We start from the raw sequence: 27432 nt of genomic DNA, 5'->3' as shown, positions 1-27432 counted from the left end.
ACCCGTGGGCACCTAAATGTATTTAATTATCTAAGTCCATGCAAGGGGGATGTATTGTTTCTCGTCCAGGTAGATTGTTCTGTAAAGATACTTACTACAACCAGCAATCTTAAGGAATTGAATCCATGAGGCTTCGTGGAAAATATAAATACTGCAATTGGGCATTCAACATCTAGTACGGCCAATTTCTTTTATAACCAGCAATCCTAAGGAATTGAGTCCATAAGGCGTACGTGGAAAATAGAAATACTGTAATTGGGCATTCAACATCTAGTACAGCCAATTGTTTTGATGAAACTCAAACCCAAACTTAAATGACGAAAGAATATCAAAGAATAGCAGGCATCTCTAAACAAGCTGGTATGAAATAGATAAATAGCTTGCACATTGAGGAACCAAGTTTTCAAATCTAAATGCTGATTATAACAAGGAACAACGAAATGGTTGAAATATACAACAGATAAACAGGACGCAAACTCTACAGTGTCCAAAGGAGGAATCCTTTTATCCATTTCCCTCACAATTTATACTTAAAAGATCAAAGCTGAAATATTTACAATGACTCCTGTTCTTGTAGGAGATTGAAATCGATCATATGTTTAAAATTATCATGGCGTTGCTGGAAGTCAATAAGGAAGACATATCAAGAATAGAAAATAGTCATGTCATGTTGTGACTCATTAGCTAATAAAATATGTCTCTTTCAACCTGTTGCAGAGTAACACCTCATTCAAGTAATCGCCTCGTTTTACCCCAACCAATAACAATAACATGCGTTTCGCTTTGTCGAACTGTTCCAGAGTAACACCTCATTCAAGTAATCGCTTCTTTTTACCCCAGGCAATGGCAATAATATAGAGAACTACACATGCGGCTATACTACCAAGAACAACCTCCAAAAACTGAGGCGTGCCACCAATTCCTTCATCAAATAAGCCAATTTGAATATTCATGCCAAAAAGTCCAACTACAACAACGGCACAGTTGACCAAAAGGGTTGCTGTACTCAGCATTATACCCATCTGCAAAAGCTGATTTTGTTTGTCATCTAGCATGATGTTAATGTAATCCTCTGTATCATCAACATACTCCCTTAACTTCACAAGGCCAACACAACACAAATTGAAAGAAACAAGTTAAATGACAAAAATATAACCCATATCTTAATGTCGATCGAGAAAAGATAGCAAAATAAAGAGATATCTTATAAAAACGATTGGGGCAGAGGAAATGCTCGTAAGTGAAGAAATACAATCTGAAATGGGAATATGTTCAGGAAAGACAATATTCATCTAAACAATACCATTTCGAATAACAAATTTTCCTTTGGTAGTTTAATGGTTTAAAGATTAATTGATACCCATGTACTACATAAAATGAACCAAGAAAACTCGAAAACAAACAATATAAATACCTTGACACTAAATCAAGTGTTAAGAAAATATAATAATGTGTTTGGTTATAATCTAAGTTATAGGACACTCTCCTTTTAGACAGCATGTTTCGCATGCCTTTGTCGGACACCTAGACACCAAGGACACTTGTGACCAGAGTGTCAGGTATTGTCAGGACTCAGGACACATGTCTGACACTCTCCTTTTAGTTGATCAATGACTAATGTCCTGTGCATTGGCCTTGGTTAATTTTTTTCAAAGTATCAATGTTTGGAACTTAATGCACCAGTACTAGAGTCAGTCACTTTTGATGATGGTGATCTTCTTGGAACTTAATGCACCAGTACTAGAGTCAGTCACCAGTACTAGAGTCAGTGAATGCAACACTTGGACTGGATATGTTTGCAGAGGAAGGAGATCATGGTGGCAGTGTCAATGGTGGTGATACTAATGATTTTGAATATAAGAGCCAAGAGGACGAGTGATGAGATTCTTATACCATATTTTGTTTTTCCCTTGGCATTTCCACCTATCATCTTATCTATATAATATGTTTTAATGACATCAAATGAGAAACTACGTTTACATTTCCATCTATCATCTTTATCTATGTAATATGTTTTATCAGCATCAAATGAAAATTCTACATTTCATACTTCTATGTGTATCAGTGTTGATAATATCGATATCAGCAAAATATCGGCGAGGGTCTAGAAAATATCTTATCGGCGAAAATATCAGCAAACATAAAAAAATGCATAATATATTCATTTTTTCAGATTTTTAAACATATAAAGCAATAACAACATGATAAACACATTGGCACATAAATATGAAGAAAGCACTGATATATATGATGTAGTGGATGAAAAATAAAAAAGATACATCAAAGGCGATACCAAATTCTACTAATCCTTGATAATTGTCTAATAAGGACTCAAATGTAGAGAACCAATACAAAATAACATCGCATATATAAAAGTATCTCATCATCATGAGTTATAAAATTATATGTAGCAAAACAAATAAAACTAGCAGCGATCTATCTGAGGCCAGTGCCCTCTCCCTAGCAGCTGTCTTTCTATCTTGTTCAACAATTGCTTCAAGAAATTTTTGTATAACCTCCACACTAGAAACCATACAAGGCATTACATCATGTGCAGGGAGTCTAGCCAGATGGTATTTCAATCGCGTAACCCCTCCTGACATCTTGGTCCCACACAATTTGCATGATAGATATGCCTCACCAACAGGGTTTCCATACTCCCAAAATGGGTCCAAGGCTTTTGGCATATTTGTAGTGAACTAATTCAAATCTAGGGCACAAAAAAACAAAAAATTCGCATTAAACCCCCAACACAAAAAATAATAAGTAATAACCACCTCATTTAAAAAAAATTACTTTGAAAAAAAAATGAAGCTTGTTGTCCAAATATGGAGAAAACCCTTGCATTGGCTCATGGGCATGAAAATCATAGAAAATGTAAAAAAACAAAGAAACAAAATGTTGGTAGGCAAAGAGGCAAGGAAGCATAACCCTAAATCTATGAAAAAATCATTAACATAGGGGTTTTTAAGAACATACCTGTTAATGGAAGAAATGAAGTTTGTCTCATTGTTCTTCAATCTTTGATCCACAAAAAATTCTTAGTTGGTGGTGATAATGGTTGTTTGATCCCCAATCCCTCCTTGACAACCACCACAAAACTCTTCCCCTTCCTTCTCCAACACTCAAAAACAGAAATGAGGAAGAAAAAGGCAAATTTCCCTTTTTTAGCCACGGCCAAGCCTGCCGGGCGATATTTTATATTGTCACGTGATATTTTGCCGAGATATTAGCGATATCTCAGAAATATCATGATATTTTCGGGAGCCAAAATATCGCGATATTTCCGATATTCGACAATATATTGCCGATATTATCATCACTGATATGTATGATCTATGGCATATTCTTTTCAGTGTTTGATGCGTTATGCTTCTTTTTGAAGCTCTTGGTAGCTTCAAAAGGTCTTCTACATGAGCTTGGTGACTTAGTATGTAAAAGATGGTTGATTGTCTTTTTAGGTGTGTTATGAAACTAGCTCACATAAAGATAGAAAAGATAGATCAACACCTTAAAAATAAGCCTCTTCAAGGGGGAAACCTCCTTTACATTACACAAATGAACAATTCTTGGATGATACAAATGATAAGACCTCCTTTCTATATATAGGAGTCTAAGGGGCCATAATATAATCAGAGTCGATATAACAATAATAATGTAAGGGCACAACAATAACAATAGTGGGTTTCTATGGGGCACCATAATAACAATATGGGACTACATGTGAACAATAATATAATAAGGGGGTTGCACTAATAACAATAAGGGGTTACACTAGTAGTATAGGGACCTAACATGCCCCTCCTTCAAAAAGTGTTGTCCCCAATGCTTGAGTAGTTTTGGATGATTCTATATAAAATTCTCGTCCTCCCATCCAGAATCTTCAGTGGCTAAGTTCTTCCACTTGATGAGATACTCTGAAATTGATCGATTTCGTAGTTGTCAGGTTCATGTTTCCATGACTGCTTTAGGTAATTTTTTTTTAAATGAAGTGGTTATTACTTATTATTTTTTGTGTTGGGGGGTTTAATGCCATTTTTTTGTTTTTTTGTGCCCTAGGTTTGAATTAGTTCACTACAAATATGCCAAAAGCCTTGGACCCATTTTGGGAGTATGGGAAGCCTGTTGGTGGGGCAAATCTATCATGCAAATTGTGTGGGACCAAGATGTCAGGAGGGGTTACGCGATTGAAATACCATCTGGCCAGACTCCCTGCACATGATGTAATGCCTTGTATGGTTTCTAGTGCGGAGGTTATACAAAAAGCTCTTGAAGCAATTGTTGAACAAGACAGAAAGATAGTTGCTAGGGAGAGGGCACTGGTCTCAGATAGATAGCTGCTAGTTTTATTTGTTTTGCTACATATAAGTTTATAACTCATGATGATGAGATACTTTTATATATGTGATGTTATTTTGTATTGGTTCTCCACATTTGAGTCCTTGATTGGACAATTATCAGGGATTAGTAGGATTCGGTATCGCCTTTGATGTATCATTTTTATTTTGCATCCACTACATCATATATATCAGTGCTTTCTTCATATTTATGTGCCAATGTGTTTATTCCATGTTGTTATTGCTTTATATGTTTAAAAATCTGAAAAAATGAATATATTATGCATTTTTTATGTTTGCCAATATTTTGCTGATATTTTTGCCGATATTGCCGATAAGATGTTTTCTTGACCCTCGCCAATATTTTTTCGATATTGATATTATCAACACTGGAGTAAACGTCTCATCATAGTCCATTCTCTCTTGATCCCTGCCTCCTTGCAGAAATCACTGAAGTCCCTGGAAGTATACTCTCCTGCAATATCTGACCTCAAAACTTTGATCTTCTTCACTGTGAAGTTCTCTCCCTGAGCATTGACTTCTTGGAACTTGCTAAAGACCTCATACTTGGTCTTCATGAAGTAGATCCAAGTCCTTCGGGAGAATTCGTCAATGAACGTCACATAGTACAAGTAGCCACCCAAAGATGGAATTGTCATTGATCTGCACACGTCTAAATCAATGTTTTTAAAACTGGAACCGGTGACCGGACCAGTCCACCTAATGAACCGGTTTACTGACCGGAACCGGTCTAACTAGGACTGGTTTGGTCTAAACAAACCGGTTTTAGAAAAATACATTAAATAATTAATTTTTAATGAAACAAAACTATTTTTAAGATTTAAAACCATGATTCCAAGCCAATAGAGACAAAATATGCAAAGTTTGCTCATTTATATACCATGTAAATGTGAATATATCAAAATGGCACCAAGTGCAATACATATCATCGACAAAATAGAAAATTACATAAGCAATGAGTCTCTAAATGGCCTATAAAGTCCAAAAACAATGCTGCAAGCTATGAGGCCATTGGCCTACTACAAGTCTACAGCGTACACATGATCAATCATTAAGTTCATCACCACTACTAGCCACAAGATCATCATCAGGAGCTACATAGACATCATATGGTTCAGAGTCTGAGGATGCCTCAGCCTAATCTGCAACCTCAGTATCAATGCCACCAATAACAATAGAAGTGGACCTAATGGAAGCACGAGTTTGTCGACCTGCACGACTAGTGCCTTCCATTGGTTCTTTGCCTTTCCTTGATGCCGCTACTGATCCTGGTTCTGATGCCGCCACATAATCTACTTCATCCCCCGCTAAAGCCATGTCGATATCAAAATCAACCTCAAACACAGGATCTTCAGTCTCCTCCACCCATTCTGATGTTGGATCAATATCGTCCAACACAATGGGATCTAGATCGGGTGTTTTTCTCATCATTTGGTTCTTCCTCAGTCGAAAGTTGTATTGCACGAAAATAAGATCATTTAACCGTTTTTGTTCCAAACGGTTTCTCTTCTTTGTGTGTATGCGCCCAAAAACAGACCAATTGCGCTCACAACGTGAAGCACTGCATGTTTGATTGAGGACTCTAATTGCAAACCTTTGCAATTGAGGACACTGGCCACCAAATGATTCCCACCAATGTGCTGCAAAGAAAAAGACATTAATTAGTAACTTAGTTTATAATTTGAATTATAAAGAATGTAAACAATTTTAACTTGAAAAGAAAAACAAATTGGAAATTCGAATTGCTTACCTGGTTGGTCCACATCTCTTACCATCTTTGCCAAGTTTTTGCCAAAGGTACCACTTGCCATAGTGAAAACAGTAAGTTGTCTATGTATTTCTAGCTGGTCTGCATGGGTAGGGACCATGCGCTCCAAGCAATCAATCAATCCAGCTCTGACCTCCCCATCATGTAGATCTCCTAGCCGATTTTTATAATGATACTTTGGGTTCAAAAAATACCTAGCTGCATGTATAGGATGATGGAGTTGATTGTTCCATCTGTTATCAATGATCTCCCATATACAACCATATTTAGCTAACCTGTCCTTGTAAGCTGCCCGTATCTGCTCCTTTGCCTGATCCATAGCCTCATAAATGTAGCCCATGGCCAATTTTTCCCCATCCACCATCCTTAGCACCTTAACAAGGGGCTCGGTAATTTTCACAAGCTCTACAGACCTTTTCCAAAAATAATTGTCTAACACTTTCTTTTTGGTGTCTTTTCCATCTTGTCTACAAGCCCACCGAGATTCAGACCATTCTTCAGAAGAAAACATTTTCTGCAAGTTTTTATGTTGACCATTGAGACATTGCAACGTGAGGAAGTGAGTTGCAAATCTCGTAATTGTAGGCCTAACAAGCTCTTTGCCCCCAGTGTTTTTCCTCATTAGGCTCAATACCCATGAGTGGTTGTAAATGTATTTTGTAATGCACTTGGCATGCTCTACAATGTTTTTTACCCACTCCACTTTGCCTATGTCCTCAAGCATGAGGTCTATGCAATGTGCAGCACATGGAGTCCAAAATATGGTCTTATATTTGGACTCAAGCATCTTTCCAGCAAGAACATAGTTTGAGGCATTATCGGTGATGACCTGCACAACATGCTGCTCCCCAACTTCCTGAATAATGTCATCCAAAAGCTCAAATAGAAGGGCTGCATCTTTCACCTTATTAGATGCATCAACTGATCTCAGAAACATGGTTCCTTGAGGGCAAGAAACAAGGAAAGTAATGATAGTGCGGTTCTTTCCATCGATCCATCCATCTAACATGATGGAACAACCTGTTTTGAGCCATGAATATTTAAACTCAACCAAATACTCATCAATGGAAGATATCTCTTTTTGCAAAAGAGCTCCCCTCAAGTCATGCATATTAGGGTCTTTGAAGCCTTTTCCTGTAGCTATAACAAAGTCCCACATAGCTTGGTAATAAGGTGAGTGAACAACATTAAATGGGATATCTGAATCATACCACCATCTAGCAATGTATTGATGAGAAGTTTCTTTGCATTGTATTTTCCAATGTTGATCCAAAGTGGGTTGACGACTTCGCTGGGAAGAAGTGGGATTAGAAGAGGCAATGTTGGCAGAAGATGAGAAAAAACTTTGGATGTTTGTTCTCTTTGTTCCTTTTGATGGTTGGCCACAAGAAGGATGAAGATAGTGAAAGGGGTCATTGGTGGAAGGGATAGAAGTTCAATCTTGAATCTCATAATCGTCATACCCACTCTCTTTCATGGCTTCTAATAATTCCCTCTTCCTTGCAATGTCATCTTGGATGGCCTTCTCCCTAGCCTTATCCTCATAAAACTTTTCAAGCTTGGAAATGTATTCTGCCCTAATAGGACCTAACATTGCATTTGGTGCATCACATGGCTTTACTTGGCCTCTTACCCCAGCCAAGTGTTGTTTCAATCTAAGAATCCCCCCACCTCCAATAGATTTATGGCATAATTTGCATATCATTTTTCCATCAATTACATCACAATGAGCCCATGCACTTTCCTTTCCTTTTGGAGCCATGTTTTCTTGAAATAATTACAATTTGCAAAGAAATCCGTTAAAAAAAAATTGCAGCTAAGCAACATGGAAAACCAAAGCTAAATTTAGAAAAACAAATGCACATGCAAGCTACAAAATTTGATAGCATAGAACTAGAGATTTGATAGCATAGATGATAGAAGTGAGAAGTTTATAAATTTATAACACATAAAAAAATTTAATTCATGGACAACAGTCAAATGAGGAATTTTCAAGTGAAAATCCTTACCTAGAAATGCAAACTAGCTTCCTTAGCCTCCTCTTGAAGATGCCAACTCCACTGACAGCTACAAACTATCTCCAAAATAGCTCCAACTCCAACTCCAAGATGACTACTCTAGCAAAAACTCAACACTCTCCAAGCTCCCAAACAAACTCACAAACACTCATAAACACTCCAAATCAGATGTGTGAGACAAATGAGAGGGAGAGGGGCCTCTTAAAGGCTTGGAGAGGGTGTTTTTGGAGGGAAAGCACCCTTAGTTTCCCTCCAAAACCCCTAAACCTCATTGAGAAAGGCGTTGAATGGGGCCTCCGTGGGCATGGCCGGTAACTGGCAGGTTTAGGACGAAACTAGCCAGTTTGCTACAAAGCGGTCAGTTCCGTCCTAAACCGACCGGTTAGGACCGATTAGGCTCATTTTCTCGCCATCCAGCCTCTTTAACCGGGATTTTGCTCCGGTTCCAACCAATGGGCCTACTAACCAGCCAGTTAGATCGGTAACTGGTTAGCTAGGCCAGTTTTTAAAACTATGATCTAAATGCACTAGATCCAAGATCCCCTTAGACCTATTATCACTGCTTGAAAAAGATCCCATGGCATTTTTGCCAAGTGCACAACCCCTGCATGTTGAAATATGTAACTAGGTTTGGTCTTCATAATGACACATGTAATCATGATTTTATGTATTTAATGAAAAGAGAAAAATAAATTTATTATTGTCATTCTTGAGGCATGGGTTTCATGCTCAAGGGAATTTTTTTTTATAGGTTAAGCACCCATTGAATGCTTCTAGGGATTTTCATTGAGTCTACAAGTCAAATGAGTCATTGTCATGTATGGAAGACCCTCTTGGGCATGTTACATATTGTAAAGGAAAATTTAGTTGAGTCAAAATAGAGTCAGAGATCCTCCAAGACCTTGTCAAATGTGCAAACTACAAGTCGGCCTTACCAAGTGAAAAGTTGGCCTACAGACAGTGACAAGTTGGCCTACAAGATGTGACAAGAAGCCTATATAAAGGACTCGACCTCATTTGCAAAGAAGATCCAAGTAACACACAACAAGTTCGATCAAGATCAAGAAGAAAACCTAAAGAAGAGCGAAGAGAAGGAGACCTAAAGGAAGAAATAAATCGAAGTATTTTTGATTTGTTGTTTTAGGTTGAATCTACTCACACTTGCGAGATCTAGGGCATCACTTTTGTTGCAATATGGACGAGTTGCAGAAGAATAAGTATTTACTATTGTCATCTTCAAGGAAGCAAACATCATCATCAAAAATCAATAAGGCATCAAGTTGAAGATATCACCATCAAAGGAACATCCTCACTTAACAAGTATCCTTATATCTATCACTGAATCTACTATCAAAATGACTTCATTCTACAAGGAAAGCAATAAATTGGTTGGGTCATCAAATTTCCTTGCATGGAAGAAGAGGACAGATTTGATCCTCATAGAAAATGAAGTCATTGGACATGTTAAAGGTATAAATGTCATAGAAAATGATCCTCATAGAAAATGAAGCTCAAGCTCTAGAAAAGCGTATGAAGGGGGGAGATAAGGGCTCGAAGAATCCTTAGAGTATTAATCAAGGATTCTCTCCTCCCCTATGTAGCAAAATTGGAGAAGTCAAAAGACATCTATGACAAGCTAGTAGAATTATTCTCCATAAGCACTGCAAGAGAAGTGAAATCTTTGAGAACCGAGCTATACAAGTTGAAGGTATCAAAGGAAGAAGGGATAGCCTTATATCTTATGAGGGTGTCACAAATATGAAACCAACTGCAACAGATGGGGGAAATAATGTCCGATAAAGAAATCACCACCGTTGTGCTCAATGCACTACTTGATGAATTGGGTAACTTTGTCTAGTATGTATGGAAAGAAGGAAGCTACCCCATTCAATGAACTCTGGTCACTATGTAAGATTGAAGAAACCAGGTTGAAGGCAAAGAGTGATGTAGGATCAAATGAACAAGTTCAAGGATTTGTTGCCATGGTTAGGAGAAAAGGAAAGTTTGGGAAGTTTGGTCCTCAGAAAAAGAAGAAGATCGATATGTCAAAGACCCAATGCTATGGATGTCAGGGATATGGGCATTTCAAGAGAGATTGTCCTAAACACGAGAAGGACAACAAGAAAAGAGAGGAAAGGAATGAATCCCATATTACTGAAGAAGTAGAAGAATCAGATGAGAAGAAATCCAAGAAGGATGGGATAGATCTTCTCTATTAAGTTCTCTCAGGTGCATAGCAAGGAGAAGTAGGAGGTGAAAAGACCTCTACAATGGCTATCAGGATAAGTAGCATCGTAAGTATGATAGGATGCATCATATTGGAAGCATACGATGGAAGTAGAAAAAAAGCTCATGACATCATTATAGAAGCTTGAAAGGATAGTTGAAAAAGAAGTCTATATGATAGAAAGAAAGTAGCTCATGGTATCCTCATTGAAAGCATGTAAAGGAAACTGAAGTAGTAGTATATATGGTTGGAAGAAAGTCATCTAGCCTGATAAAAGATAGAAAGAAATCATTATCATTAGGAAGGAGGATTTGTAGGATGAGGATAATCAAGATCCTCCATTGGAATCTTCATTAGAAGGTTCACCTCTACTTGGAAGAAGCAAGTGTCTTGCTGATAGTCTACATTCCACATTGTGTTGGATCCATTTTTTAGATAAAGATGATGGTATGGTGACAAAGGAGTGCAGCATGTCAAAATAGTTGAAGAACGAAATCTGCCAAAGGAAGTCTAGATGACCAAAAGGAGAAAAGAGGTATGTATAAATTTGATGGATTAAGTCATGTGATAATATAGTTGCAGATAGCAAGAAGAAGGATCTCTTCCTTTGATAAGATGCATGGAGGCATGTCTTGAGCTAGTTCACATATTTACAAGATGAAATCAACATAATATGTCATATGGAATATGAGGTGGTTGAAAAAGATGAAGGAACTATGTATAGAAGTTCCTAGGAACAATATGTGAAGAAAGGAAGAGGAGTTTGTGAGAAATGCAACTATGGTCGCATGAGATAAGAAAAAGTGATCGACATTCGATGACTAAAAGAATTGGCTAGGACATCTCCATGGAGAAGGTATGACAACCTTTATAAAGTTTGTAAAGGAAGGAGACCCTTGACATTTAGAGCCTTGGAGATGTGTTTATGAATGTGTAGGATGTTGATGTTGCAAGCTGTTGATTTGGGGTAGCATCGGATGTGCCCTAGCCACGAAAATTGGTGGAGAGACTAAGGCACATGAGATCTCCAATACCCAGAAAGGGTTTGGGCAGATTCTAAACAGTTTGGGAGATATTAAAATAATTAATATTTTTAATGGAGTCCCTAAGTCTAAACTTAGGGAAATTAAAATATTAATGTGAATTAATATAAAATTGTGTTAGAATGGTCCAAAAGTCATGGATTAAGCCAGATCTAATCTTAGCCGTTGATTAGGGACTTAATCTTGACCGTTGATTTGTCAATGAGAAAGTATAAGAAGAGGCTTGAGGGTCCACTTGGAGAACACACCAAGAGATCAAGATTTCGACTCTCTGGCACTGGGTTTGCTGACAAAGTTGAGAGAGTGATCAAAGTTGCAGCTGAGGGGCAGTGAATACAAAAGCAGAGAGGCAGAGATAGCACTGGGAGGATCAACGCAATAGCCGGAGAGAGGAACGCAGAACCAGCCAAAGGTTCACACAAAGCTAGCCAGGAGCTGCGCAGTGCCTTAAAGGGTCAACGTGAGTGACACAGAGGACCAAAGGACTGACGCAATGCCTCCAAAGGCTGACGTAGGCCAACCTAGAGTGATGTTGGGCTAATGCTGAGCCAGAGAGAGCTGACACAGTCCCTAGAGGCTAACACTAGGGTTTCATGGGGCAGATTGGAGCTGTGGAGTTGTTGGAGTGTTTATCTGGGGTTTCAGCCAGAATATCTGCTTCCAAGTAGAGAGGTACTACACTGCCGAGATTTTTCTCTATTGGGTGAGCTGGATTTGGCACCCAGATTGTATTGTGAAACTGCTTAATAAATCAAACCCTCAGATAGCTGCATCGGTTTTCCTGCATTGGGTTTTTCTGGGGACATTAGTCCAAAAACAATGGTGTCACTTGTGTGCTTGTTTTTGTTTCCTTCAGTTGATGATTTGTAATGTGTTGAGCATGCACTTGTATTTATTTCCAGTATTTACATGGTAAATAACTTGTTAATTAACAGAACAAGTAGGTAGGAATAAATCAGTAAAGTACATGAAGGGTTTCTAACAGTTAGACTTAGAAACTTCAACACAAGCAAGCAAACATCATGATGAAAGGACATCATAAAAGGTAACTTTGATTTGATGTTCATTTTGATTTTTGAACAACATTTGGTTGGGTTGAAACAGGGCTACCTAAGGAAAGTTGTAGATATCACCTAACTCATACTCATGGGAATGGATGGAAGATCCTAAAAGTAACATGACTTGGAAGAGGTAGTTGAATGAAGAAAAGCTAGATGTGGACTTGAAGATCACTTTCCGATGAAGAGAAGGATGACATGACTAATGGTTCAACCCTATAGTTCGTTGATGTGAAGTGATAGATGGCCAATGCCCTATAAAGAAAACCTAGAAGATGAAGGCTCCATAACGATGAAGATGAAATTCATGACATTGAAAAGAGGAGCTCTATAAGCAGCTGAAGGTACATTGATCTCCACCAAAAAGCAGAGAGTCGTTGTTGGAAACAAGTCCCTAGTTAAAAGGGTATGGTATGGTGGAGAATTTGTTTCAATAGTTTCTCAGCAACAGCAATTGAGAGGGAGTTGCAGTGCAAATGCAGTAGTTGACAACAGTTCAATAGGGTTACAAATGCAACACTTATCAGAGTTAGGTAGTTGTTGGTGGGCTGCATTAGCCAGACATCAACAACATGATAGGAGATGATGCAGAGATAGAGTGATGCTTCAGTGGGTTGCAACACTAAAACACATTCCTCGCTAAGAGGGAGTGTTGATTTTTGTAGCATCGGGTGTGTTCTAGCCACGAAATTTTGTGGAGAGGCTAGAATACATGTATTCTCCATAACCCAAAAATCGTTTCGGAAATTCCACTTAGAGATGATTTAATTAAAATAATTAACATTTTTAAATGGTTCCCCAAGTCTAAACTTAGGAAATATGGTTAATTAAAGGGTATTAATTAAATCGTGTGCAAATCTTCTAGAAGAAGACATGGATTGATTTCTAGTTAATCTTAGTCATCGATTATGTTTTAATCTTGGCCGTTGGTGCTCCAATAGTGTTGAAGAATCTAGGGCAAATAAGTGCAGTGTGATTCTTCATTACTTGATAACAATTTGTGGAGTCTTTTTGCTTTTTCTTGTTAGCTTAATCTTCTTCTTCTTATTATTAATACATGTGTATGTACTTCATCAAACTGGTACCAAAACATAAGAACAAGAACACAAGATGTTGGCTCTCTGTCAGGGCCAAAACTTCTTCTTCTCTTGAGAGGAAAACCCTTTAGTAAGTTTCTCTTATTGAAGCTTCTTATTGATCGATGCCAAACCCTAAACCCCTGACTTGAATATCCTCCAAGCACAAGTCAAGTCCTTCCTCTTTCCTACACTTTATTTCCCAGACACTTTGTCCTTCTCCTTCCGGCACTTCGTCTTCCTTCTTCCAGCACTTAGTTCTTCTTTCAACTATTGATAGACCTTGTTGCACTTGCTCTAGAAAAGACACCTTTTAATGAGTCCCTTTTCTCCTAATGATCCCTTCCTTCTTCTTGACCAAATGATCTCCTTCTTCAAGGTGTAGGTGCAGACATGATATGACTGTCCTACAACCCTAAATTCTCATATGTGTGGTGGTTTACTTGCTGTTGTGGCCTCTTTCCTTCTTCGTTTGAGTGTCCTTCCTCTTCGCTTGATTGGGAGGCCTTATAGGCCTTGTTTACTAGCCCAAAATAGAGAGATATGTCACTGTGGATTTTTGTTGTTATGACCGCAGGCAGACCCTTCCTTTCTCACACGTGTGGCTACATTAAAGCTAGAAAAACAGTCCCTTCCACCTTGGATTCTTTCTCTCTTCCATCGCTGCCCTAGAAGACCTCTTCTTTGTCCGTTTTGTTAGCATCTTCTCTTCTCGAATTTCAGAGCTCTTGATTGAGGTTGTAATGGAGTGAAAAACCTCTATTTATAGAGGACTGCCCCTCCTTTTAGGCCAACTAGAAGGCTGACATGCTAACTGTTTGTAGGCCGACTTGTTATGCAAACTTTGGATGCTTGAAGGAGCTTCTTTGATGGTGCCATTGCATAGGAGGAGACTTGACTTTGCTTGGAGGTATTCTCTTGACCCTAATACATAATCATACATGGTGTAACCAGTGTAACACAAATCAGTGAGTGCTCACGAGTAAAAAATGGCTCAGCAGACAAACGATCTGATTCAAAACTCAGCGAGTCAAACTCGCGTTGACCGAGTTTGACTCGTGGTCAACGCAAGTCAAACTCGCGAGTTTGCGATTTCTTCGACTTTCCCGTGTTTTTGCCGTTTTATTCTGATTCCCGATTTCATTTAGGTTTGCTGCGCTCGTTGCCGCCAATTTCTAAACTAAACGTTAAAGAGTTTTGGGTTACCGTATTTGCAGTTTGACACCGCAGTTTGCATGCCACATTTGCCACGGGCCTTGCAGAGACAAGAGACGTTGAGGCGTTTCCGTTTGCAGAGACGCTGCGTTAATTTGTAGCTAGTTTGCAAAGACTCTAAAATTTGAATAGACGTTGCATTAATTTGCACTGTGCAGTTAGCTCTTTGGTAATTAATATACACCGTGAAGTGTCTATGTTCCGTTCGTAAATGCATTACTCTGCTTTAAGGCTTTCTGAGCTTCGACTAATCATCAAAATCTTGCACACTTCATATTTTGGTTCTAGTTTCATCATAGTTTTCTAATACCTACTCCCTATTAGGTGAAACGGTTTGGATGATATGTGAATCGTGATACAATAAGAACAGAGTCATTTTTGCTCCATTAGGTCCATAACTTTTCCTGCTTTCATGTTTTGGAAACTTGTGGAATATTGCACTTTGTGTGGTATCTCAACTCCTGTGCATATTTCTTCATGCCACTGATGTCTTTGTCAGTAGAACTTTAGTTCCTTGTTTCATTCAATGATTACAAATGACATTTGTGCATTTCCCCTTTTAGAATATTTTTCATCCCTGTCATGCCATATTGTCCAAGTGTCCAGCTTTCAAGCAAGACAAATGCAATAGTCTAGACTCTATACACCATTGCCATTGTCAGTTTCGAAGCATAATTGGGAAAGGGCACTCTTTGCAATGATTTTTCACTGACTTTGGATTAAAGTATCTTGACACCCATTTAGTTCAACATGCAAGGTCGGTTCCTGACATGATTTTGTGCAGTAGACCTTTATAAGATGGCTTGCAACTGTTCTTTTATCTGGTATCTATGTAGAGGTCAATCATTGTTCATCCTTACTCTGTTTAAACTCCATACTGTTACCGTGATATGTGATGCAATAAGAACAGAGTCATTCTTGCTTAAATGCTTCAACAACATTGATTGATGCAAAAACAAGTGGTCTTTTCTTCTATAAATTCGAGAAGATACTTATGGGGCCTGTGCACTATTGTTAAAACTTTGCAGAGTGCAGTTGCACCAACGCCACATTCTAGACTTTACAGTTTTCAGAGACGAGCGACGTTGAGGGGTGTCAGGTTCTTACTGTTTCTAACTTTCTATCACGTGAGAGTTGGCTTTGGGATGGATTTCCATGCATGACTGGACTTTTTCCTTCACCTATTTTTACCCTTGATCAGCACATAAATATAGGACAACACATAAATTATCAAGCTTGCATATACATCATTTGAGTCTCCATGGATGATTCAATAAGCACATATATGGAATTTTTAATTTTAATCTTTTATTGTCTTTCACTATTTATAGGAGCCAAATTAAACAGAAGGCAGTGAGCACGACTCCAAATCTTAACAAAATCCGCAATTTAAACATAAGTCCAAAACAACAACAATGCCGAGGGAGAAGGACTTTGCTTGGGTTTATTGTGATAAGATTCCCGGAGACACCAAGCTCCTTTGTAAATTTTGCAAAGCGAAATGTAGTGGAGGCATTTGTAGATTCAAGTTCCACCTTGCACAAATACCTGGCCATGATATAGGTCTTTACAACAAGGTTGACGAAAATGTCAAACACCAAGCAATCTTGGCCATTGATATGTTGCGTCAGTGTAATGCCAAGAAAGCAAAGCAAAATATTGAAATAGGAACTCTTGGAGTTGATGGTTTTTCTTCCACTACCCCCTTGTCACCTCCTTCTATTGAATCCTCAATGTTGTTCCCAAGTTTCCCACACATGCCTCCAAGTTCAAGTCAAACTGAAGGCCAAATGAATCCTCCTTCCTTCAACACTGGAGGTGGAAACATAAACACCTTTCTTCCTCCCCGCACAAAACCTGGTTTCCAACCTACCTTGGATGCCACTGGTTGGAAAAAAAATATCCATAGACAGGCAAGGAAGGCCATTGCTAACTTTTGGTACTATTCTCACATACCTTTCCACTGTGCTAGAAGTCCTTATTGGCAAGCTATGATTGATGCAGTTTCTATTGTAGGTCTAGGGTTCAAAGCCCCTTCATCAGAGAGCCTTAGGACAGATATGTTGTTAGAGCGTGTTGAAGATGTCATGCTTGTGCTATCTGAGTTTCGTTCATCATGGGTAGAAACAGGGTGCACCATCATGAGTGATGGATGGACAGAATAGAGGAAGAGAACTTTAATAAATTTCCTTGTATCTTGTATCGCAGGCACAATGTTTCTCAAATCAGTGGATGCTTCAGACAAGGTTAAGACTGCCCAACTTATCTGTGAAATGATGGAGGAAGTCGTTCAAGAAGTGGGAGAAGAACATGTTGTACAAATTGTCACCGATAATGCAGCTAATTATATAGCTGTTGGTAGACTTTTTGAGATTAGGTACCCCACAATTCTTTGGACCTCTTGCGCTGCCCATTGCATAGATTTAATGCTTGAGGACATTGGTAAGATTCATTGGATACATGAGGTTGTGGAGAAGGCAAAATCCATAACCAAATACCTATACAAACACACTATTGTCCTAAACACCATGAGAAAATACACTGAAGGTAAAGAAATTGTTCAACCTGCAGTGACTAGATTTGCAACAAATTTCATATCTTTGCAATCTGTGGTTGAGCAAAAGATAAATCGAAAGAGAATGTTCTTGGGACCTGAGTGGATGGCATCTAAACATTCCAAGACCCTTGAAGGCATTGAAATTGTTGCACTTGTGTTTAATGATGGTTTCTGGAAGGATGCCAAAGAGATTATTGCTGTGATGGAGTCCCTTGTTAGAGTTCTCATGTACTTCAAGTCTTTTAACTTTTTCATTTTCCAAATTTCACATTTCTTTAAATTTGAATGCTTGAACTTTCAGGATGGTTGATGGTGACAAACCCGCTGTGGGTTACATTTATGAGGTGATGGATCTCGCAAAGGAGGCCATCAAAAGAAGATATGGGGATGAGGAGGCAAAGTATATGCCTCTTTGGGACATTATTGATGTACATTGGGATAGGCAATTGCATTCCCCCCTTACATGTTGCTAGGTACTTCTTAAAACCACAATATTTTTATGATAAGAGCAAATTTAATGAGGATGGGGAGGTTGGCAGAGGACTTATGACATGCATGGAAAAGTGCTTCCCTGATCCAGAATTTCAAAGTCGTGTCTTTTCCCAACTACAAGATTATAGGGCGTCATCTAAATTGTTTGCCTATACTAGTGCTATACGAGAAAGGTCTAAGATGTTGCCAGGTACCCAGCTTGAAGGCTTCATCAATTCATTAAATTTGTTTAAACTTTATTTTGTATGTTAAATTTTTTATTAAATTTTCTTGTCTTTTTAAGTTTTTACTATTTAGTATTTAGTACTTCTACTCACAAACCCTTACCACTTGCTAGGTCTTTGGTGGAAAAAATTTAGTAGTGATATGCCAGATTTGACGAGATTTGCCATTCGAATCTTAAACCAAGCATGCAGTGCTTCAGGTTGTGAGCGCAACTGGAGCATGTTTGAGAAAATACATTCTAAGAAGTGCAACCGATTGACACAAAAACGCTTAAATGACCTTGTATTTGTCCATTACAATCTACGACTTCGCAACAAGCAAATACTAGGTGAGAGCTTGAATTTGAAGGTTTCATAATCTAATTCGTACTTTAAAGTTCAAACTTCAAAGTCAAACTTTAATTCACATTTCAATGTCTCATCATTCATGATAATGACAGGTTTGGATCATTCACCAATCGACCTTGAAGAGATAGATTTGCAAACTACAAATGCGGTAGAATGGGTCCAATTAGAGGAGGCTCCTCTTTTAAGCCTACATGACTTGGAGAACTTTGAGATTCAAGCAAGCCAAGGACAGGGAGGAATCGCTTCTAGTTCTCACTCTTAAGAGTCTTAGACTCTTAGTTACTGATTTTTTTTCTGATTAGTATGCAGTTTTTTGTAAACTTTTAGAAGCATATGCTTCTGCTTCTATGTAGTCACTGGTTAGGAGTCAAGACTCATAACATATATGAGATACTTATTCATTCATGATATTTTGTACATCTATTGATATTATGCATTGTTTGGACATGGATTTACCGAATATTAATGAAAAAAGTTTTGTTTTGTTTTGTTTTTTTTTTTTTTTTTATTTCAATATATGTGTATATTTTTATTTATTGAATTCACCGATTTTTTGCCGATTTTTTCCCGATCCGATTAAAACTCTTCGCTCTTTTGCCTCACCGATTTATTGCCGATTCCGAGTCTGGTAACATTGCGTGTAACATGCCCTTAAGGTCTTCAACATTTCCTTTTGACTATTTGACTCACCTATAGCACTTAACATGTGCTAGACCTATTTCAATGAGCAAGAAAGTCATTGATATATATTATAAAAATAATATTTCTTTTCTTGAATAAGTACAAATATCAAAAGTACATTTATGAAGACCGAACCTAGTTACATTTCCTTCAACAAACAAAAGATTATAAGAAGTCGATGGGTAGATGAAGAAGACACCAGAGCAGATACTCAATTGCTCAAGCAGATCGATTTTCTCAGTGGCTGAAGTTTGGCAAGAGGAAATCGAATCAGAGAGTGAGTTGCAGGTGGGAGAGAGAGGGCATCAGCATAGTCTGAGAGTGCAGGACAAATCTGGAGGGGGCAGTGCAGAGGAGAGACGCAAATTAGTAGCGTGGAAGGGTTGACCTAGGGCCTACGCAGTCACTGCGCAGAGGGTGACGTAGTAAGGCCAACGAAAGCGGCAGGATGTCCTCTTCGGGGTCAGAGAAACATTGTGGAGTGTGAGAAATTCACCAGTAAATTTCTCTTAGTGACTATTCCTCTATTTTGTCTTGTACATAAATTATTGCCAGAGATTAATAAAGGAAACCCTCATCTGCTGCACCGGTTCCCCACATTTGGTTTTCCTGGGACAATTGTCCAAAAAATAACTATCACTGTGGTTATAACTTATATATGTGCTTGTATTTTCCTTGTATTTACTTTCCGCAAAATTTTATTTGTGAAGGCTGCAGTGTATGTATTTTGATATTTGTCGTAGAAAACTACAAATAATTTGCTTAAGTAATTTAACAAATAGAAGAAATAATATCAGTTACTGCAGTAGGATTCGGGATCACCAAATTTTCACATTATGCAGGCAGGGGGAGTTGCTTGATCATCTACTTCAACCATTTCCATGAAGGCATGCAGAGGCTTAGGGAGAGCAAGTACATTAAAGAAGAACACTATGGTAGGGGGAGCAACATATCTATCATGGAGAACTATCATTGATGAAGAGAAACAACTTGTTAGAGGGAATACTTGGGCACCCCATTTGCCATTGATGTCAAAGGGGGAGAAATTGTTGAAAGGGAAAGAATATTGGCATCAATGACAAAGGTGGAGAATGTTGGTCAAGGTTGTCATTGATGTCAATATGGCATTGTTTGTGATGACAAATATTCTTGTGATACATGCCCTAACCTCATGCAAACCCTAGGATAAAACCCTAAGCATGAAGATGATGCATGATCTAATGAAGAAACCCTTACCATGAAACCCTTCCACTTGATGAAAGCCCTTGTCCTTATATGATGCATGAATAAATGTTGATTGGCATATAGGATGCTCTAAGCCCTAAATACCTTGTTAAATGATGCCCTGACTCCAATAAGCTTGAAGGCCTAAAAAATCAAATGTCTTAATCCTAGAAGAAGCCATAGCATGGAAGTTTCCTTAACAAGACATGGGATCCCATAAATCCCTAAAAACTGCCATAAATCCCAAAACCCCTGACTGTTTAAGATGTCAAACCTTAAAGTCTGAAAAGAAAAAAAATATTTTTGACATTAGCACAATATCCAATAATTATTGCTTACACCAGCTTGAAGGGAAGGTAAAGAGCTTTCTAATGGGTATTCATATGCCCTATAATTCTATACCATTGAAGAGAAATTGATTTTTAAAATCAAAATGTGTTAAAAATTGACAATCTGGGAAGCCGACATATGTAGGCTTGACATGCCTCTTCACAGGGCGTGTCTTTTCAATTGGAAAACCACTATAAATTTAAGGTCGAATTCATCATTTCACATCATCAATTCGGTGAAAAATTCAGAGACAAAACCGCAGGAGCAGATAAGGAGGTCGAGGAGGAATACTTCTGTGATCAGAGGAGCTTGGACAGGGGCGGGAGGCTCAAACTCAATAACTCACCTGTGGACAGATATCTGAGGTCAATTTAGAGGCTCGAACCAGAGAGAAGAAGTTTGTGTTGCTCGGATACTTCAGTTGAGAGACTATATTGCAGAATAGTCCGGACATCTGAAGCAGCTCACCTCCTTGGGTTTTTGGAGCTCGGACTTGCTGTGACAGTTATTTGTGGAGACTGCAACTCGGTCCTGTGTGTAGATTGCCTATGGGAGCTACCTGTGGAGAAGATCCCGAACCAGTGAACAAACCTTGTTGGACAGGTGGTTGACAACTTCTATGCAGAATTGTATTATTGCAAACTCTTGGACTAGTGTTATGACATCTCTCTGAAATTGGATCTGTGGAAAAGTCATTCCAAACCTGTTAAAAACCAGTGGAGGTTACCCATTGAAACGTTGTTGCAGACTTACAGACCTGTGAAGTATAAGTGGAATTATTTGCAGACCTGCAGAAAATTTTATTTCGATTTTGTGACTTGAAGAAGCCAGATCAGATATCCTTCTTGTGGAACTTTTGGAGCTTGCATTGCTTGAAGACTTATGTCCTTTGTTACAGATCTCTTGTGGAAAATTAGCGAAGACTGGAGCTGAAAAACCAGACCTTGAAGCAATCTTTGGGAATCTTTTTGGAACAGATTTGAAAGCACTCTTTGAAGAATATTGGAGCTGCATATTAAGGACACATCTTGGAGCAGACTTCTTGAAAATCGATATACATCATGAAGTGGATTTGGAGCTCCCTTGGGTATATCCTTGAGGGCATCCTTGAAGGGAGTTTAGAAGAACATCTTGGAAGAAGTATCTTGGAGTCTTGAAGATTTATTGTGCATGTCTAAGAGCAACCTTTGAACATTGGAACGTTGTTTCTCTGAAACAGTTATTGAAGACAATCTTGTAACCGAATTTGAAGAACCTGTTGAGGTACTGTAAGAAAAGTGTGAAGTTTTGGTTTGGCTTGAAGAAATAAAGACTTGTGAAGAGAAAGGAGCCTTTGAGCATTGGGATGTTGTACTTATTGTTGCAGCGATTGCAATCTTGAGGGACACTTCAAGTTTTGATAGCTTGTTGAAGAACACTCTTTAAGAGTAGTGTGCAAGCATATTGGAGAAGACTTTGTAGATTTGTCTTGGAGATATCTTGCAAAAGACCTATTGTGCAGTTGTTGGAAAAGACTCCTAACTGGAGCAGCCTTGAAGACTATTTTGGAACCTTGTAGATCTTGGAGAGTGCCTTGGAGCTGACCTTGAAGGTTCACAGAGATTATTGGAGACCATGACGCATTAGCCATCATGAGGTAACCTTGGAGAAATTGTTTGGGTAAGATGAAGAGTTGTGGAGACACCTTCATAAGAAGACAAAGTTGTCATTGATGAGCTAAGTGCCTTGAAGATCATTTGAGGGCAGTATTGAAGGTAAAGATATTGTCAGGGCTCGTTGCAGATGATATTGGGGGTTGTGAAGAACTAGTGATCTTATCTTGACAAATTGAAGTCGTGAGTTGGAGCCCTAGAGGATAGGACTCCCCAAGAGACCAGGTTGGAGCCTGTACCAGAGATAGGGTTGGAGCCCTAGAGGTTGGTTCCCTAGAGGTTGAAGCCTCGTGAAGTCCAGGTCGGTGCTTGGCAAAGTATTGGTTGGAGTCTGGTGGATTTGAGATTGTTGTCTTCATCTAGGGTTGGAGCCCTACTCTATATTGTGCATATTGTAAAGAAGAGGAATGAAGTCCTCGTCATTCCTGATTAATAAAATTATTTGTTCTTATTGTTCATTTTGTGTTCCAATAATGAGTGATCTAATTGGCAAAAAGAACAATTAAAAAGAAATACCGATTCATCCCCCCCTCAATATTTCCAACAATTGGAATCAAAGTCAGTACCTTCACTCAAAGCCTAACATCTTGAAGGTAGATCCTTAGAACACAAATGGCAAAGCCAAGGAAGAAAGCCTCCAATCCTTCTAAAGATGTCTCTTCTTCAACCATGAAAGTAGAAGATAATCAAATTGGGAAAGCTCCATTGTTCAATGGAAACTTTGATATATGGAAGGAAAGAATGAATAATTTCTTAATGGCTCAAGATTTTTAAGTCTGGGAATTGGTGATTACTGAAAGCACGGTGGAAGGAGAATCCAAGGAATATAATGCAAGAGCGATAAAAGCAATCTTGAGTGGGCTACCAGATCCTATAAATACCAAAGTGGAGAAATGTTCATCGACAAAAGGTATGTGGGACAAACTTCAAGATCTTCACTCAAAAGGAGCATTGACCATAACTTCTATTCATGAAGATGATGGAAATCTAGAACCCATAAAAGAAGCTGAAAACAAGAATGAAGACATCAAGACCAAGGAGGACCTAGAAGATGGAGAAATTGAAAATGAACCAAAAGAAGATCTCAAGGAAAAACTTGTAGTTTCCCTAGAAGAGATTAGCAGTTTGAAAAAGGAAAATGAGGAGCTCAAGAAAAAAGCACAATATGGTAACCATGACCTTGACAAGATAAGGAAGGAAGTTGACATTTACAACCTTCAAATACACGAAATAGATGAGGATCTCACCAAGCTAAAGGAGGAATTTCATCAAAACAAGAAAAAGCATCATGAAGAAGTCATATCCATGACAAATCAATTAATAAAGCAAAGAAAAGGGAAAACACTTTGTCAAGCCATCTTGAACAAAGACATGAGGACTTGAACAAACTTGAACCAAAATTTGGTCAATACAAGGAAGAGGTCTCCTCCCTTAAATCTCAAGTAGAAAAAGCAAAGGAACAAGCACAAGGAGTTGAAAAGGTGATGGAAGTTTGACCCTCCTAGAAGGACAAGTCGATGAAGCAGAAAGGGAAAGAAATGCCATGACATGCCAACTTGAAGAAAAGGATGAAGATATCTCCAAATTAAAATCAGATGTCATCTCACTTAAGGCCCAATCATGTAAAGCAACCAAGATGAAGGAAGAAATGGAGAACCATCTAGCAAAGAAGGATGAAGAATGCAAGACGATGAAAGAAGAAATTGATCTCCTAAAGAAAGAAGTTGATCATCTAAAGAAGAGTCTTAAGAGCTCTCAAACCCTAGATGACATCCTAAGTCACCAAAGATCTCCTCTTGATAAAACATGTCTTGGTTATGCAAGTGAACCCTCAAATAGAAATGATGCAAACCCTAATGCTTCAAATAACAAGGATGTGGAAAAGCTTGGAAGAAATATTGATGCCCCTAGTTCCAGCAAAAGCAAAGAGAAGATTCAAGATGACATTGGAAGAAATCCTACTCTGAGAAGATATGCAGATGGTGTAAAGAATGCAAGAGGCAATAAATCTGATCAAAGGATCCCAAGACAGAATGACTTTAGAAGTACATCAAGGCAATTTCCATCCTCCAGATACCAAAGTATATTTTTTGGTTATTGCTATTCTTCTACAAATTTTGGGCACGTGGCAAAGGATTGTACAACATACCACAAGGACAAATATAATTGTCCCCATCAGTTTCCCAGAAGCAACTTTGCAGGAGGAAATTATGTTTCCTCAATTATGTACAAAATTGAATGCTTCAATTGTCATAATATTGGACATAGGGCTAGTGATTATAACTTGACTCGGGTTCCTAACCAAGCTAAAAACATGACTATCAAGCAAGAGAAGAAAGTCACACAAGTTTGCAAAAGAAAGCAAATTGGATCAGAAAGCTTCTTAAACACTCAAGACATCAACTCATGTTGTCGATCTAATGAGTACATCTTTGGCAAGTTTTGATGATGAAATTCTGCCAAAAAGGAGAACATGCATACAAATAGGGGGAGTTCGTGATTCTTGACCATTCTTGCAGAAGCTATTCGCGAAAGAGCCCTATGAAACCCTTGATGAGTCACAGATGGACAATCTTGATAGATCATCTCTCGGGAATAATTCCATTGAAGAAAATCATGAAGTATGCAAGATATCTTCCAAGGCAACAATCTTTCTTATCTTGAGCAAAAAGAAGAGCTAGAGGAGCTTATGTGTTTATTTTTGTAGCATCAGGTGTGTTCTAACCACGAAATTTTGTGGAGAGGCTAGAATACATGTATTCTCCATAACCCATAAATCGTTTGGGAAAATTCCACCTAGAGATGATTTAATTAAAATAATTAAATTTTTTAAATGGTTCCCTAAGTCTAAACTTAGGAAATCTGGTTAATTAAAGGGTATTAATTAAATCAGGTGTGAATCTTCTAGAAGAAGACATGGATTGATTTCTAGTTAATCTTAGCCATCGATTATGTTTTAATCTTGGCCGTTGGTGCTCCAACAGAAGATTATAAGAAGAAGTCAATGGGTAGATGGAGAACACACCAAAGTAGATACTCAGTTGCTCAAGCAGATCGATTTTCTCAGTGGCTGAAGTTCGGCAAGAGAAAATCGAATCAGAGAGTGAGTTGCAGGTGGGAGAGAGAGGGCATCAGCATAGTCTGAGAGTGCAGGACAAATCTGGAGGGGGCAGCACAGAGGAGAGACGCAGATCATCAACGCAGAAGGGTTGACGCAGGGCCTATGCAGTCACTACGCAGAGGGTGACGCAGAAAGGCCAACAAAACGGGCAAGGGTCTTTTCAGGGTCAGGGAAATGTTGTGGAGTGTGAGAAATTCACCAATAAATTTCTCTTAGTGACTCTTCCTCTATTTTGTCTTGTACATAAATTATTGCTGAAGATTAATAAAAGAAACCCTCATCTACTGCACCGGTTTTCCCACATTTGATTTTTCCGGGGACAATTTTCCAAAAATAACTGTCACTGTGGTTATATATGTGTTTGTATTTTCCTTGTATTTACTTTTCACATAATTTTATTTGTGAAGGCTGCAGCGTGTGTATTTTGATATTTGTCGTAGAAAACTGCAAATAATTTGCTTAAGTAATTTAACAAATAGAAGAATTGGTAAAGTAGGAAGAGCTCAGTTGCAGACGGAAGAAGGATTTCGAAAAAAAATGCCTAGGCAACAGTTTGAAACCCTAGAGAGGCTACGCAATCCATTTGCTAGGTGAACAAATTTTTCATGGAAAAAAAATTCTCTGAATGAGTTGATAGAGAATAAAAGTTTCCGGACCAAGATTTGTCAGAGGCAGAGGGAGCAACGCAGCAGTGAATTCAGTGTTGGGAATGAAATAGCACAAAAAATTATGGATAGTCAAGAAGCCTCAGAATTTATCTTCCAGATTGGAAGATGAGTTTGCATGTCTGTCAGGATCGACTTCAGTGGGTGTCTGGTATATTGATAGCAGAGCTTCAGCTCACATGACAGGAGTAAGGGAATATTTTTCGAATCAAGAGGACCAAATGGACTTCCAAATCACTATGGGCAACAGAACTAAGTGTACTCGAGTAGGGAGAGGCACCATAGATTTTCAGATGGAAGCAGGAACCAATATTAGCACCATGAATGTATTACATGTGCCAAGATTGGGTATGAACCTAATTTCAGTGTCCCAGTTGCAGGACAAGGGATACGATGTATACTTTGTGGGAAAAAAAGTATATGTTGAACATCTTACCTAGAAGAAGGTGAGACAGATTGGAGCTAAAACCAACAGGCTATATAGATTGCAGATCGATTCTCCAATGGCACTGATAGGCAGTGATAACAATACTAGGAAGGAGTTGAATGAACTATGGCACAGGAGGATGGGACATTTGCACCATGGAGCACTCAAGATGCTCAGAGAGACTGTAACAGGAGTTCCAGCTCTTAGCACTGAGCACGATGATCTATGTCGAGGATGTGTACTTGGAAAGTACGCAAAAGCAGCATTTCCCAAAAGTGACAGCAAAGCCAAAGGCGTGTTGGGATTTATACACTCAGATATTTGCGGCCCAACGTCAACCAGAGCTCTTAGAGGTGGTGAGTATTTCGTCACCTTCATTGACGACCATTCCAGAAAAACCTAGATCTACTTCTTAAAGACCAAGGATGAGGTCTTTGATTAGTTTCGAGAGTTCAAGGCTCTCGTAGAAAACATGACAAGGAAAAATATCAAGGTATTGCGTTCAGATAATGGTGGAGAATACAGATAAATACTTCACAGGTTTCTACGCAAAGGAGGGTATCAAAAGAGAGTGGACAACTCCCTACAATCCACAACAGAATGGAGTAGCGGAGTGGGAGAACAAAACTCTAGTCGAGGCAGCAAAGGCCATGTTATATGATCAAAATTTGCCTAGATTCCTATGGGCATAAGCATGCAACACAACAATGTACATTCAAAACAAGACACCTCAGAGAGCTTTGGAGAATATAATGGCAGAGGGAGTCTTCACTGGGAAGAAACCTGAGGTAAGTCGTTTGAGGATATTCGGGAGTGTGACCTATTGTCACATTCCAGATGAGAAGTGTAGTAAGTTGGATCAGACTACAAAAAAGGGGTATCTCATGGTATATAGGGAGACCTCAAAGGCATACATAATCTACCTTCTTGGCAACAGGAAGATTGTAG

The 27432-nt window shown here is 38.6% G+C and overlaps 1 protein-coding gene across 2 annotated transcripts in view; it reads right to left on the bottom strand.

Moving 5' to 3' along the window:
* Positions 1 to 479: 479 nt before the first annotated feature.
* LOC149191368 (magnesium transporter MRS2-F-like) overlaps positions 480 to 27432 on the bottom strand; it is a 437743-nt gene continuing 410790 nt past the window's right edge. For both annotated transcript variants that reach the window (XM_089404197.1, XM_089404198.1), the window contains exon 6: positions 480 to 1097. In XM_089404197.1, coding sequence (XP_089260323.1) covers positions 810 to 1097 — 288 coding nt within the window. In that variant the 3' untranslated portion in view covers positions 480 to 809. The remainder of the gene's footprint in view (positions 1098 to 27432) is intronic.

Source organism: Pinus tabuliformis, chromosome 2_2 (genome assembly GCF_031772625.1).
Source record: "Pinus tabuliformis cultivar Carrire ecotype Pingquan chromosome 2_2, CPIR1, whole genome shotgun sequence".
NCBI classification, from domain to species: domain Eukaryota; kingdom Viridiplantae; phylum Streptophyta; class Pinopsida; order Pinales; family Pinaceae; genus Pinus; species Pinus tabuliformis.
Note: the sequence above shows the minus strand (reverse complement) of the source record. Positions and strands in the feature narration are given on the sequence as shown.